The following is a 15,336-nucleotide window of genomic DNA, read 5'->3' as shown; positions in this document are numbered from 1 at the left end:
CCAAGTCACTGATGAAGATGTTGAACAGTGTGTGCCTGAGGACCAAGCCCTAGGGGACCCCACTGCTCACATCCCTCCAGGTTGAAAATGACCCATCCACTACCACTCTCTGGGTGCGGCCCTCCAGCCAGTTAGCAACCCATTTGACTGTGTAGGTGTTGACACCACAGTCCCTTAGTTTTTTTTAATGAGAACGGGGTGAGAGACAGTGTTGAAGGCCTTCCGAAAGTCCAGAAAGACTACGTCCACTGCTACCCCTGCATCTAAGGATTTTGTGACCTGGTCACAGAAAGCCACCAGGTTGGTCTGACAGGACCTCCCTCTAATGAACCTGTGTTGGTTGCCCCCAAGCATAACCTCCCCTGCTGGTCCCTCGTGGACATGCACCAGGATAATTCTCTCAAAAAGCTTACCCAGGATTGAGGTAAGACTAAATAGTCTAGTTTCCTGGGTCCTCCTTCCTCCCTTCTTTTGCAAATGGGAACCACACGGGCCCTCTTCCAGTCAACTGGCACCACACCAGAGCACCATGAGTGTTCGTAAAGCCATGCTAAGGGTCCCACAATGACCTCTGATAATTCCCTCAACACTCTGGGGTGGAGATAGTCAGGACCAGCTGATTTAAATATGTCTAGTCCCTCCAGAAGTTTCCTGACTAGATCCTCACTGACCCTTGGCCTGGGTACCCCTCCCCTGGGTCCTGAGGGGGTCCCTGTCCTGGAAAATGGAGGTAAAGAAATTGTTAAATAGGTTAGCTTTGTTGTACTAATCTATCCTTGTGGTAGGTTCCCATTAGCATGTGTGCACAATAAGGGCCACACACTTTATAGTCATGCTCAGTAGTGGCTTCATTTAATCAAGGTCATAGCTGGTTTCCATTACTAAGTGCACGCTGCTTGTAACAGGGGGCCTACCACGGCCAATCTCCACGTGGCCCACCCACCTGTTTCCTGGGCTAACTGCCCTCCACGTCTTGATCTTAATTGATTAATTAATAGATGCAATTAGGCAGGAGGCTGCCCATTTTCTGCAGCACTGCTAGGGGCTGCTATCTGTGGCTCCATTCCTCCCTTACGCCACGCAGATGACATCATGATGTTTTCCATACACACCCGTCCCACACAATGGGCCCTAGAATCCTGCTGTAGGACCCCACCTGGGTTCCTCCCTTCAGGCAGACTCTGCCACTGTCATAGTGGGCCACATATCTCCCTGTCATTAGTTCTCCTTCAGGTGTGTTCCCCTCACTGGGGCCTTTGGCTCACACTAGCCTCAGCCCACATCCAGGCCAGTTGGGTCCCCAGGCCCTTGGCTCTTGGGCATCCCTCTCAGTGGGCCTCCTTGCCATTCTGACCCTCCTGGTCCTGGCCCCACCTGTGCCAGACAGGGGAAGTTCTGGCAGGCCTCACTATATGACCCATACTCTTTTCCCAGGGTCCCCCTCTCTGGGTCCTCCTTCACAGACATGGGGAGCTGGGGTACCTCACACCACAACTGGTACCCCAGGGTCTCACCAGGGACTCACTCCCTCCTGGGCAGCAGGCCATGGTGCTACTATAGGTGTTACTTTTGACCTACACTCTGCCTCCCAATGGTGGAGGACTTATTGGGGTCAGGACTCAGCTCTCACTCTCTCTGACTGAGCCCCTATTCTTCCTTCACTGGGCTCCACATCCCCCTCTCCCTGGGGCTTCTGATCGCTGCCCTCTCTCTGGCACTCCACAGCACTGCCCCTTCTCAACTGGGGCTCCACAGCACTGCCCCCCCCCCCACTGGGGGCTTGGGCATTATATTTGACCCAGACTCTGCCTTCCAGCATTGGAGAACTTACTGGGGTCAGGATTCAGCTCTTGCTCTCTCTGGCTAAGCCCCTGTTCTTCCCTCACTGGGGGCTCTCAGCACTCATAACACTCCCTTTACTCAGAGTCTCAGGGCTTCCCTCCTCAGGTGGGCTCAGATGGCTGTAGCCATGCCTGGCCCTAACTCTCCTCCTTGGAGCCTCAAACCCTCACAGGGCTCAGGCAACCTCAGTCATACCTGGCCCTGCCTTCCTACTCTCCTCCTCAGGGCATACACCCCCACAACTACCTCCAGTGGAACACAACCCACCCAAAGGTGAGGGCTAGAGGTTAAGGTGCCCTGACCCACCTTTCACCAGGGGGATCACTGGCTTGGCATTTTCTGAGGGCTCCTGCACCACTGGGAGCCCCACCAGGCCACCCACTCCTGGCAAGGTGTAGTTTTAGGTCATATCCAGGACCAGGAGCCTCCTACCAACCCCTACAACTCCTCCTTTACCTCCAGATGAAACTCAGCAAACCTCTGACCAGACAGTGTTATTGCCTAACCTCCAGCAGTCAAACTGCCTTGTTTATATAGGCAGCCCTGAACCTAAAATGGCTGCCCTCATTAGGCACCTGGAGGCTGCCAGCTCCAGGGGCTTAAAGTGGCAGGCACACACAGTGATCTGCCATACTGCTTTTAGTAGCAGTTCAAAGATAGACAATACATTTAATAAAGTTTCCCTGTATGCGAAAGTAGGAAGACAGGCTTTTCCCCACGATGCTGATTGCGGGAAAAACCTCATCTTACATTTGAATAAATATGGTATGTGATGGCATAAGTAGCAGTTACTATGAGAGAATCTGGAAATAGAAGCATAGCGACGCTGAGATAAAGGTGTTTGAAAAGAAAAGGACAGACCTACTTGTCATAGAAAATTATAGTGCGCTATATTTAATGAGCAGAAAGAGGGATAAGTACAGATAAATCTGCTATGTCCATTCACAATTTCAATATCACAATCAATTTTGTTAATATTCTATAAAATACATAGTTTTTTCTCATAATTAGTGAAAATAAAGTTCAGATAAGATGTGGCCAAATTATGATATATCCCAGAATAAGAGAAAATTAGGGTTGAAAGGGACCTCAGGAGGTCACCTAATCCAAACCCTGCTCAAAACAGGACCATCCCCAGATATATTATCCCAGCCAGGTCTCAAAAACTTCCAAGGATGGAGATTCCTCCACCTCTCAGGCTAATCTGATCCAATTATTACCCTCCTCATGTGAAAGTTCATCCTAATATCTAACCTAAATGCCCCTTGCTGCCCCTTTGAGATGATTGGTCCTTTTTCTGTCACCAGTGACTGAGAACAGTCCAGCTCCATCCTCTTGGGAACAACCCTTCAGGTAGATGAAGGCTGCTATTAAATCCCCCAATCACCTCAGTCTTCTCTTCTCCAGACTAAATGAGCTGCTTGTGGTCGCTGCTACCCAGCCTCTCCTCAGAAGACATGTGCCGCAGTCCCCTAACCACTTTTGTTACCCTCCGCTGGACTCTCTCCAATTTGTCCACATCCTTTCTGTAGAGCCCAAAACTGCACACAGTACTCTAGGTGTGGCCTCTCTTGTGCTGAATAGAGGGGAATTATCACTTCCCTCAATCTTGTGGCAATGCTCCGACTAATACAAACCAGCACGCCATTAATCTTCTTTGCAATAAATGCATGCTGTTGGCTCATATTCAGCTTGTCTCCACCCTGTCATCCCCAGGTCCTTTTCTGCAATACTGCAGTAGTCAGTATTACTGACTAAGCAGCAATACTGTTGCTTAGTCAGTCAGTGCTCAGCCTGTACTGGTGCATGGGACTGTTCTGTCCCAAGTGTTGGACACTGCATGTGTCATTATTGAACCTCATGAGATTTCTTTTGGTCCAATCCTCCAATTTGTCTAGGTCTCTGAATCCTAGCTGTACCTTCCAGCATATGTACTACTGCCCCCAGCTTGGTGTCATCTGCAAACTTGCTCAGGGTGTACTCCAGCCTATCTTCCAGGTCATTGATGAGGATACTGAACAAAATTGGCCCCAGGACTGACCCCTGGGGCACTCCATTTGATACTGGCTAACAATCAAGCCACTGATTTCTACCTGTTGAGCCTAATGGTTCAGCCAGTTTTGTATCCACTTTACAGTCTATTCATCCAAATGAACTTTCTTAGCTTGCTTGCAAGAAAGTTGTGGGAGACAAGTAAAGGTATATCACATCCACTGATGTCATATCTACAGAGCCAGTCATATCATCATAGAAGGCAATCAGGTTGGTCAGGCATGACTTCCCCTTGGTGAATCTGTGCTGTTTTTAATCACCTTCTTCTCCTCCAAATGCTTAGAAATGGATTCCTTGAGGACCTGCTCCATGATTTTTCCAGGGACTGACAAATAGTTATCTGGATCCTTCTTCTTCCTCCTCCTCCTAAAGATAGGCACTATATTTGCCCTTTCCAATCATTCAGGACCTCCTCCAGTCACCATGGGTTTTCAAAGATAATGGCCAAAGGCTCAGCAATCACATCAAACAATTTCCCAGGCATCCTTGGGTACATTGTGTCCAAACTTGCACATGATGGGTATGTCCAGAAGTGCCTCACCTTGGTGCATTCAGAAGTGCCACATGGACTTGTACATGTTGGGTGTGTCCAGATGAGTGCAGCTGTATGGTGTTCTCCACACTACAAGGGCATGCTGCCCAAGTGTGCACTGCACCAGGTTTTTTTTTCCATGGACTTTTTGGCCCCTGGATATTCAGGGGTAAAAAAAACCCCACAGAACCTCCCCCTCACCCCAGTACAAAGCATGCCTGGCCAGTACATGCTACTGAAAAGTGGAGCTGGGCCGTCCAGAGCTGCACTGTGGCTGCTGGCTAGACTCCGCTGTGGCTGCAGCCCCGGGAGGCCCCCAGAGCTCCAAGTAAGGCTGCTGGGGCCAGCCCAGTGCTGGCTCCATCCTCCCCTACCCCATCTCGGGCAACTTGCCGCATGCGAGTGTGTGTGCCACTGCTACTTGTCCATCTTCCATGCATATCTGGACATACCTGTCTAGCTTTTCTAAATAGTCCCAAATCTGTTCTTTTGCCACTTCTGGATGCTCATATCCTCCCCAAACTGTGCTGCAAGGTGCAGTGTTCTGGGAGCTGATCTTGCCTATGATGACTGAGGTAAAAATATCATGGAGTACTTTAGACTGTTCCACATCATCTGTCATTAGGTTGCCTCCCTCATTCAGTAAGGGTCCTACACTTTCCCAGACCTTATTTTGTTGCTGACACTCTTGTTGTAGAAACCCTTATTGTTACTAGGGTTGTACAAAGATTGACCCAATTCGGTGGCCAAATCTCTGAATCCGAATCAACTCAGGAAACCTTTTAATCTCTCTGAATTGAATTGGAACACTGGGGGGGGGCCTCCCAGCTTGGCAACTGGTTACTCCTGGGTCTGGGGGGGCACCCAGGGTCCCCCCATGGCTGACTGCTGAGCCGGGGGGGTGAGGGCCCCCCGGTGTGCTTCCTGGTAGACCTGGAAGTACTTCCAGGCCACTTCCAGGTTCACTGCTGAGCGCATGGAGGGCCCCCCCATGGTCCTGTGGGATGCTCCATCTGCCCCAGCATCACAGCATTTATAAGCCATGCCTGATACCTCAAGGTATGTAGAAAACACATTTAACGCTGTCTATGGCTGAATTGCTGATTCTCCAAATCAGCATTGAATCTTCAGATTCAGATTCGACCAAATTGGATAGGGGACAGTGATCTGAATCAACAAACTGAATCACTGTCCCTGATTTGGATCAAATCTGAATTGAATATGGCCCGTTTCATATACCCCTACTTGTTACCCTTCACATCTCTTGCTAGCTGCAACTAGAACTGCACTTTGGCCTTCCTGATTTCATCTCTGCATGCCCAAGCAATACTCATACTCTTCCCTAGTCATTTGTTGAAGTTTCCACTTCTTGTAAGTTTCCTTTTTGTGTGTTGACTCACTGAAGAGTTCCCTGCTAAGCCAAGCTGATCTTCTGCCATACTTGCTAGTCTTCCTGTGCATTGTGATGGTTTGCTCCAGAACCCTAGGTAAGATTTCTTTAAAATACAACCAATTCTCCTGAACTCATTTCTGCATCAGACTTGTTTTCCGGGTAATCCTTCCCATCAGTTCCCTGAGGGAGTCAAAATCTCCTTTTCTGAAATCCAGTGTCTGCTTCTCTCCTTCTTTCCTTTCCTCAGGATCCAGAACTCAATTATCTTGTGGTCGCTGCTACCCAGGTTGCCAATGACTTCTAAGTTTTGAACCAATTCTTCATGTTTGTGAGCAGCAGGTTAAGAACAGCATAGCCCCTAGTTGGCCTCTGCAACACTTGTACCAGGAAGTTGTCCCCTACACTCTCCAAAACTTTCTGGATTGCCTGTGCACTGCTGTATGTCAGGGTGACTGAAGTCCCCCATAAGAACTAGGGCCTGTGAATAGGAAACTTCCACTAGTTGTCTAAAGAAAACCTCATTCACCTCATCCTCCTGGTCTGGTGGTCTATAGCAGACCCCCACTGTGACATCACCCTTGTTGCTCTTCCCTCTGACCTTAACCCAGAGACTTTCAACAGGCCTATCTCCAGTTTCATACTGGAGCTCTGAGCAATCATATTGCTGTTTTACATGAAGTGCAATTCCTCCTCTTCTCCCCTGCTTGTCTTTCCTGAGCACTTTATAGCCATGCATGAGAGTGGTCCAGTTGTGCGAGCTCTCCCACCAAGTCTCTGTTATTCCAAACATGTCAGTTCTGTGACTGTACGAGGACTTCCAATTCTTCCTGCTAGTCTTCCAGGCTGTGTGCATTTGTGTACAGACACCTGAGGTAACAAGGTGATTGACCTATTTTCCAGAAAGGATGAAAATACCTCTCCTGTTGCCCTCTCCTTCTTGTGCTTCCTTCAGGTCACACATTTCCCCAATTACCTCAGGGCTTTGGTCTCCATGGGCATTTATACATGTGCTCTGGGAGTGGGGGGCAGGAAGGGAGGTGCTTTAATTGGTGTGGCCCTGAGCCACTCTAGTTAAAGCGCCTGAAGTGTCACATGTATCAGTGTCCCCGTACTGAAAAATGGTGGTGGGGGCACTTTAACTGAAGTTCATTGAACAAGATTTAACTAAAGCACCCATATCACCATTTTGCAGTGCAGGAATACTGATACACTTAACTCTGAAGTCTGCTGAAGCGTGGTAATTACCACACCTCAGCAGACTACCAGAGGGTGGTAGTGGGTGGGTCCTACTAAACCTGAAAGGATGTGGGCAGTGGGGTTCCGTAGGGCTCAGTCCTCAGGCCTGCACTATTCAACATCTTCATCAGTGACTTGGATGAGGGGGTAAAAAGCACCCTGTTCAAATCTGCTGATGACACTAAGATGTGGGGGGATGTGGGCACGCTAGAAGGAAGCAACAGGCTACAATCGGACCTGGACAGTTTACAAGAGTAGGCGGATGTGAATAGGATGGGGTTCAACACAGACAAGTGCAAAGTGATGCACCTGGGGAGGAATAACCGGCACCATACCTACAGGTTGGGGAACTCCCCTCTTGTCAGTACAGAGGTGGAAAAGGATCTTGGAGTCATCATTGGCTCCAAGATGAACATGGGCCGGCAGTGTGGGGAGGCAGTCAGGAAGGCCAACCGTACATCCACAGATGCATCTCAAGCAGGTCCAAAGAGGTGATCCTCCCCCTCTATGTGGCACTGGTCAGGCTGCAGTTGGAGTATTGCGTCCAGTTCTGGACGCTGCACTTCAAGAGGGATGTGGACAGCATGGAGAGGGTCCAGAGGAGGGCCACTCGCATGATCAGGGGACAGCAGGGCAGGCCCTATGAGGAGAGGCGACGGGACCTGAACCTGTTCAGCCTCCACAAGAGAAAGCTGAGGGGGGATCTAGTGGCCTGTTATAAACTAGTTGGGGGGATCAGCAGGCATTGGGGGAGTCCCTGTTCCCCCAAGCACTGCCAGGAGTGACCAGGAATAATGGTCACAAGCTGGTAGAGGGTAGATTTAGGCTTGATATCAGGAGGAGCTACTTCACGGTCAGTGCGGCTAGGATCTGGAACCAACTTTCAAGAGAAGTGGTGCAGGCTCCTACCCTGGGGGTTTTTAAGAGGAGGTCAGATGAACACTTTGCTGGGGTAGTTTGACCCCAGTACTCTTTTGTGCCATGGCAGGGGGTTGGACTAGATGATCTACTCAGGTCCCTTCCGACCCTAGAAACTATGAAACTATGAAGTCTGTAATGTAATTACAGAGCATCAGAGCAGGTTTGCTGCACATGTGTAGATACCCAATGTGTAGTGCAGGTTCACTAAAAGTAGTAGAAAGGAAATCTGAAACAAGGGGCTATAGTTTGGTGCATGGAGATATTTTGGGATCTATTTTCATACTGAGGAATGAAAACAATTGCAAGTGCTAATGTTACATATAGAAATACCCAATGTGCATGTATATTTCAAATACTTCTGTGTAAATGTTCAATACGCTTGTATGCATAGGTCAAAATATTCCAAGAAAAGAATCTGAAGTCAGGCAATCTGTAGCCATTTGCCATAAATATATGGTATGATATTCAATGACTGAGCAATGGGCCATGGAATGTCAATGAGAGGTTAAGCACTTCTCAGAATTCAGACATTTATTTGTGCCAAAAATGGATTTGGGTTCTTAAATTTAGATCCCTTCCTTTTGAAGATTTTGATCATAGGGCTCTTATTCAAAAAACTTAGTTGAATATACTTGTATAAATTCATCACTGTTAAACTGAAAAGCCTCTCTGAATATGTCAAGTATCTAAACCTTCAACCAGTAATAACTACTCTACAACCTTCAGAGAATCAAGGACTTGATCCAAAGCCACTGAAGTCAATGAAAAGACTCAAATTGACTTCTTGACTTCCATGGGTATTGGATTAGGTCCTGTGGATATTGCTGGATGTTCACACCCTTATATACGGTATATATGGTGTGTATACATGTGTATACACACACATGCACACACACAGTTAAAGTATATCTAATATATATACTTAAAGAACATATCATGGGCCAGATCCACAGCTCTAGCAATAGAACAATCGATGCAGCTGATGAGGAGGTGCAAAAGAACCTTTCCTTTTCTCTAGTATAGGGACAGCTCTTCACCAGGATGGTCTCTTTGCATCTGAGGCTATTCTAACCCATACCAGCCACCACCAGGTACAAAGGGCAGTTATAACTGTCTAGGATTACCAGGGAAGAACAATGGCTTGGCTTTGGCCCCTGTGCCAGCAACTCAAAGAAGGGGTGGTATAGGAGTCATCAGAGCAGCAATAATATGCCTCTGATTTCTTCCTGTGCAGATGAGCTTCTGTCCTTCTATAGGATATCTTGTTGTGCAGCAGCTGGAGTTTGGCTTAGGACAGAGACCTTTTTGTCCAGCATTACAGTAACAAGATTATATTTTGTTCAAGGGAAAGGTTGAATTTGTGTAAGATCTTGATTGTGTCCAGCTGTATAATTTTAACAATATGTGTGTGCATGTATGTGTGTGTGTAGCAGAATGGAAAACAGTCCAGTGCCAATTGTTTCTAAATTCTCCTTATGTAGCTCATATGAAGGACTTTCATTTAGATTTTTGGAGGCAAAAATCAAGAGCCAGACTGGACCCACTGACCCGCTTGAATTGCTTATCACTAAAACCTATAAATTACTAACCTTTATTACTGCTTCTTATTTTAGTAACAGACACACCATACATATGTTGCAAAGAGCAAATGGAAATCTCAGCTGAAGTTCTCTTACCCCCTGGAGTAACCTTGCATGCTTACTTATATCATTGTACATAACAAGCACTCACCCTTTAGGCTGACTCTCAAACTCTTCTGCCCACTGCTCCTGGGCATCTTCAGTGGAAAGATCTACATCTCGGGTTGTAGCAAAATTGAATTCACTGCCTTCAGTTCCATGAAAATAAATGGCGTTTCCGTCTGACTGACAGCTATGCTATAGATCAAAGAAACACACAGGAGGTGGCTGTTACACCAGTATTGTGATGGCAGCTGTCTTGCTCATGCACAGTCATAGCTCAGAGAAAGCCATTAAATAATTTAGTAACTCACGAATGCCTGCATTGAAAGAAAAAAAAAATCTGTTAATTTTTCTTTACTTTTCTTGAAACACTCCCACCAATAACTGAATTTTAATGGTAATTATTGCTATGCTCTTTAACTTCTGATATTTGTAAGTGTGTGTTGCATGCTTATAGTTCAGCTGCATTTCCTTTTTAAAGCCTTTCATTGTGCCTATTTCAGACAAAACATCATATCCATATGTACAAATAACTTTAGTATAAATCTAGTGATGGATGTTTTCTCTGTTTATGAGATTCATGTTTTCAGACAAATACCTGTACTTTTGCCAGTGAAGTTGTTGGAGTATGTTGCAATTAATAGCAGAATGAAGATTAAAAAATAAATATGGAATGATGTCATTCCTTTTGGACCTCTTAAGTTTATTAGTGAAAAGACTAGTCATTTAATTGAAAGTATTATTTTATATAGGCACTGCTTTTCTAAGATTCTTTTCTTACTCATTTGCATGACAGTGACACAGATAATCTAAACTGTGATTAAGCTTTGTACTGAACACTGTACAAATATATGGCAAGAGACAATTCCTGCCTCAAAGAACTTCTTGCCAACACAAAAGCAAATAACAGATGGGAGAAAGGGAATATTGTTGTCACCGGATGTAGAACTGAGGCACCAAAAGGTTATGGCTTGGCCGAGGAGACATAAAAACTGGCAGAGGCAGGAGCTGAACCTGGATCACCTGAATCCGAGTCCACATGACTGTCTGTCTTCCAGAATTTTTAATATTCCATTCCTTGCTGAAAAAATACCTTGATTCTGTGAAAACTACCATTTGCCTGAATTAAATCCTCAGGGTAATACAGTACAGGTTTTCTCTTCCAATTTTGCTAGTGGCTAAAATATTCTTCCTCATGCACTTCTAGTAAATCAGTGAAATGGCACAAGAATCTCTAAAATGCAAATGTCCAAAATATGTGCTGGCAGTTTCTAAAAAGGTCTACTAGGCCTGAAACAGAGCAAAGAACTTAGTTCCTGTCATTAACATCATTGGTTTAAACACTGATCAGGGAGTGCTGGTCATATTAAACATTGACAATTGAAACAAGAATTGGTTCATTACAAAAATTTTCCATTCTTACTTCAATTCAAACCATGAGTAAGAAATATAATAATGTTAAATTATATTGACCTTTTCAGCATAATCTATGTCGCTGGTTCCTTTCTCTCAAACCCTTCAAAATTGGTTACTGTGTCAGCAAAGGTGAATGACTAAAATGGCCAACTAGTCAGAATTTAAAAAGGTCAAGGCATTGACATCTAATTTAATAACTTAAATGACAAAAAGGATGTGCCAAAAAATTAATTTAGCATAATGTACATTCCTTGTCATGACTTTTTAGGACAATGTACAAGAAGTAAGGCTTCACAAAATTCAGTGGCTCTCCTTCAGTTTAACTGGGACAGAAAAATTGAATTGAAAGGAGCTTACCTGTTATTTTTAATCTTGGATACTAAAAATAAGGCAGATTAATTCCTGCTTAGCTACATAAATAGGAGAATCTAATATCAGAGAGATACAGCATGTACATCCTGGAAAAGGAACTGTACCTGAAGCCTAAAATTAGCCCTCTGATTTTTTGGTCTAAGGGGATGCAGATTTTTTTCTTCACTTATGGTGGAAAGACAGCAACTCAGTGGGCACTAGGGGTGTGCAAAATGGGCTGTATTTGATTTGGATTCAGATTCAGCCTCAATTGGGGGCAGTGTTTCGATTCATTGATTTGGATCACTGTCCCTGATTTGATTCAGTCAAATTCAAATCTAAAGATTTGATGCTGGATCAGAGGATTGGTGATTCGGCCATAGACACAGCTTTAAATGTTTTTTCTACATACCTTGAGGTACCAGGTGTGGTGTGTGAATGCTTCACTTCTGGGGTGGATGGAGTACCCACAGGAGCATGAACCTGGAAGTGGACCAGAAGTACATCCAGGCCAGTTCCAGGTCTACCACCAAGTACGCGGGGGTCCCCCCTGCATTCCCTTGGCTCAGTGATCGGCCATGGGGGGACCAGTCACTGAGCTGAGGGGATGGGGGGACGGGACATGTGCTCCCCGGTGGAATTAGAAGCAGACCAGAAATGCTTTTGTTCCACTTTCAGGTCTGCTGCCAAGTATGCTGGGGAGGCCCCCACACTCCTGTGCAGATGCTCCATCTGCCCCAGCATCGCAGCATTCCTGCGCCATGTGGTACCTTGAGGTATGTAGAAGAAACATTTAAAGCTGTGTCTACATCCCATGGGTGGGCAATTATTTTGGGTGGCGGGCCGCTTACCCAGTTTTGGCAGGCTGTTGAGGGTCTCATGGTTAGCCCCACCCTGTGGTCACCATCTTGGGAGCCATGTCTTTGGGCCAGCGCTGGTGGGGCCCAAAGTGGGGCACAGGCTGGCAGGGGTCTGTGGAGCCGGGCTGGCCTGCACCAGCAAGAAGAGGGCGGAGCTAGCCCAGTGTTATAGAACCCCTGCCAGCCAGGACCCTGCGCTCCTGCCACCCTGCTCTGGGCCGCACCGGCACTGGCCCTGGGGCACCGGTGTGGGACCCGTGCTCCTGCTGGCTCACACACCTACTCACTCCCAGTGCCCCCCAGCTCCACAGTACAGACAGGGGGCAGTGCACAGCCCCAAGCCCCTGCTCGCTGGCAGGGAAGGAGCTGGTGTTGAGTGTGGGGAAAAGCAGTCCCTTGCCCACCCGGTGCTCCCTGCTGCAGCTGCTCGCAGCCCACATGGGGCTGTCCTGAGCAAGCACAGGCAGCACCATGCAGGCTGCAAGCAGCTGCTGCATGGGGCACTGGCCACAGGGCAAGTGAGGGGCCACTTTTCCCCGTGCTGAGCACCAGCTTGTAACCTGGCTCTGGGCTTAGCCGTTGGCACAGCTGCGGCCCTCCCCGCGTGCTGTGCCAGGCAGTGTTGGCTGCTGCTGCCCACCTGGAGCTCACACTGGGCAGCCCACAGGCGGCGGTGGCAAACACTGCCCAGCACAGCAAGCGGGGGGGCCGCAGCTACTGTCACCACATGCAGCCCCGATGGGCAAGCTCAGAGCAGCATGGGGCCCAGGCTGGCAGTGGGGCTGGGTTACAAAGTGGTGCTGAGTCCAGCATGGGGGGAAAAGTGGCCCCTTGTCCACCCCATGGCCGGTGCCCCACATTGCAGCCGCTCGCAGCCCGCGTGGGGCTGCCTGTGCCTGCTGTAAGTGGCTGCAGCAAGGAGCGCCAGCCATAGGGCGGGGAAGGGCTGCTTTCCTCCATGCCAGGAAGGCGCAGGGAAGGAGCCTGGAGAAAAGTTGTGCATGGGGGGGAAGCGGCCCCTCCCCCGCCCTGTGGCTGGCGCTCCCTGATGCAGCCGCTTGCAGCCCACAGGGTTGTCTGGAGCAGGCACAGGCAGTCCCAGGCCCCATGGCCAGAGCTCCCTGCTGCACCAGGTCACTTTTCCCCAGGTTCCTTCTCTTGTCCGCCTTGCTCCCTGCCTGGGGTCCTACCCCGCCCTTCCCCCTTCACTTCCCCCTTACCTGCAGTTCTGGTGTAGGGAAGCCATGTGGTCCCAGGCCAGAAGCCCCAGCTGGGGGGGTGGGGCCAGGCAGGCCCTGCTGTTGTGGGAGCTTCCCTGGGGACCAACTGCCCTCGGTTCCTGTCATTTTTGACAAGAACCAAGGAAAGAGAAATATTAATTTTCTAAATTTGTTCAGGCCCTGTGGGCTGGATAGAATGGCCTCGTGGGCTGAATACAGCCTGCATGCCATATTTTGTCCACCCCTGCTATATCCAAATTGCTAAATCTTTCTGAATCTCTCCAAATTGATTTGGGGAGTTCCAATTTAATTCAAAGAGATTAAAGTGTCTCCTGATTTGATTTGGAGATTTGGCTGCCAAATCTCCGGCGAATCAAATCAGTGACCGAAGCTTCGCACAGCCCTAGTGGACACGTTTACATGTACAATAAGGTGCTTTTAAATTAATATGCATTAATTTTAATGTGCATTAATTTTAGTACCTCCAATGTGAGGTACTAAACAAACGTGCATTAGGCTGCCTTAATCACAGTAATGAATGTGCATGGTTTTTAAGTGACGTTTAATGTACAGTAGCCTATTTTACTGTGCATTAGCCTAACAGCATTTTTTTATGTGACACTTCAATGTGCAGTAAAATAGGATAATGTGCATTAAAGTGCATGTGTAAATGCATCCAATCCGTAATAACAGCTTCATTTAAAGAAAGAAACCTAAACAAATCTCAACTTCTGAAATAAACTAACTGCTGTAAATATATTTATCCCCAAATAAAGATCAAAGCAATTGTGGGATGCTGAAATGTTGATAAGCCATGGGCCTGTTTAATACAGTAATAATAATGGCACTTTCAATGTGAGATAGCCTAATATACCTACAGATGAAAGAGTAAAAAGTTTTCACTAGGCTTTCATACAAAAAATATGCATTGATAGCAACTTTTATCTGAAATACAACTTCATATATCATGCCTCTATGAAAAGAATAACTGGTACTACATTGTTAACCTGTAACATGTTTTTATATGTATTTTAAAATAGTTTTTTGGCAAGTTTTGAAGGTCTGATGCAAGCAATTAACTTATTTTGCTACTTAATTTTCAGTACCTTCTTAATGTCATAAATGGGAAAGACTCAGGTCATTTTTTCTGTTGTCCAACGTACCATAAAACTCTTGCTTCTTATGCTCCAAAATGGTGAAAATAAGCATACAGAATGAAAATGAATCCTATGATTGCAATGTTTACTTATTCAAGTTTGTATGGAACTGTTTGTCTCCTACTAAACAGACAAATCTTAAAAGGGCATCTGCTCCAGTTCCATATGAACATTTGAATATCTTTTATAGATCTTACATATTTCTCAATTGCCAATTTAAACCCAAGTATGCACTTAATAGTAACTGTCATTTGCAACTTCTTACTTGATGAAAGCCAACTATTAAAAGTATACATTAAAAATATACAGCCTCATTCTCATTTAATTGTTAGGATGTTGTCCTAAAGTATAAAATAATGTTTAGCAAGTGTGACAGTGTCTCTTGAAGAAACTTAGATAAACAAATAGTTTGGCTATTGGCTCAGCAAATTAGCCATGTATGTACTTGTGATGCATGATTAAATTTACATGGAAACTTTCTCAGGCTCCTCTACATGTTGCATTTATGGTTCAATTAATGTGTCAATCATGGCATAAATGGCAAGGGTGCTACAAGTGTGCTCAAATTAAGGTGCCATAAAATAGCAAACCAGCCATAAAAATGTTCCTTATATAATGTAGATCTTTTATGGCTGGTTTGTTTGGTGCTTTCAATTTAATTTGTTGCATGTCCA

The 15,336-nt window shown here is 46.4% G+C and overlaps 1 protein-coding gene across 1 annotated transcript in view; it reads right to left on the bottom strand.

Annotated features, from left to right (window-relative positions):
* Positions 1–15,336, bottom strand: part of RELN (reelin) — a 560,682-nt gene that overhangs the window by 193,637 nt on the left and 351,709 nt on the right. Inside the window, exon 11 of the mRNA XM_019543587.1 lies at positions 9,708–9,853. Coding sequence (XP_019399132.1) covers positions 9,708–9,853 — 146 coding nt within the window. The remainder of the gene's footprint in view (positions 1–9,707; positions 9,854–15,336) is intronic.

The sequence above is a fragment of the Crocodylus porosus genome, unplaced genomic scaffold (genome assembly GCF_001723895.1).
Source record: "Crocodylus porosus isolate Cpor-Errol unplaced genomic scaffold, CroPor_comp1, whole genome shotgun sequence".
NCBI lineage: Eukaryota > Metazoa > Chordata > Crocodylia > Crocodylidae > Crocodylus > Crocodylus porosus.
Note: the sequence above shows the minus strand (reverse complement) of the source record. Positions and strands in the feature narration are given on the sequence as shown.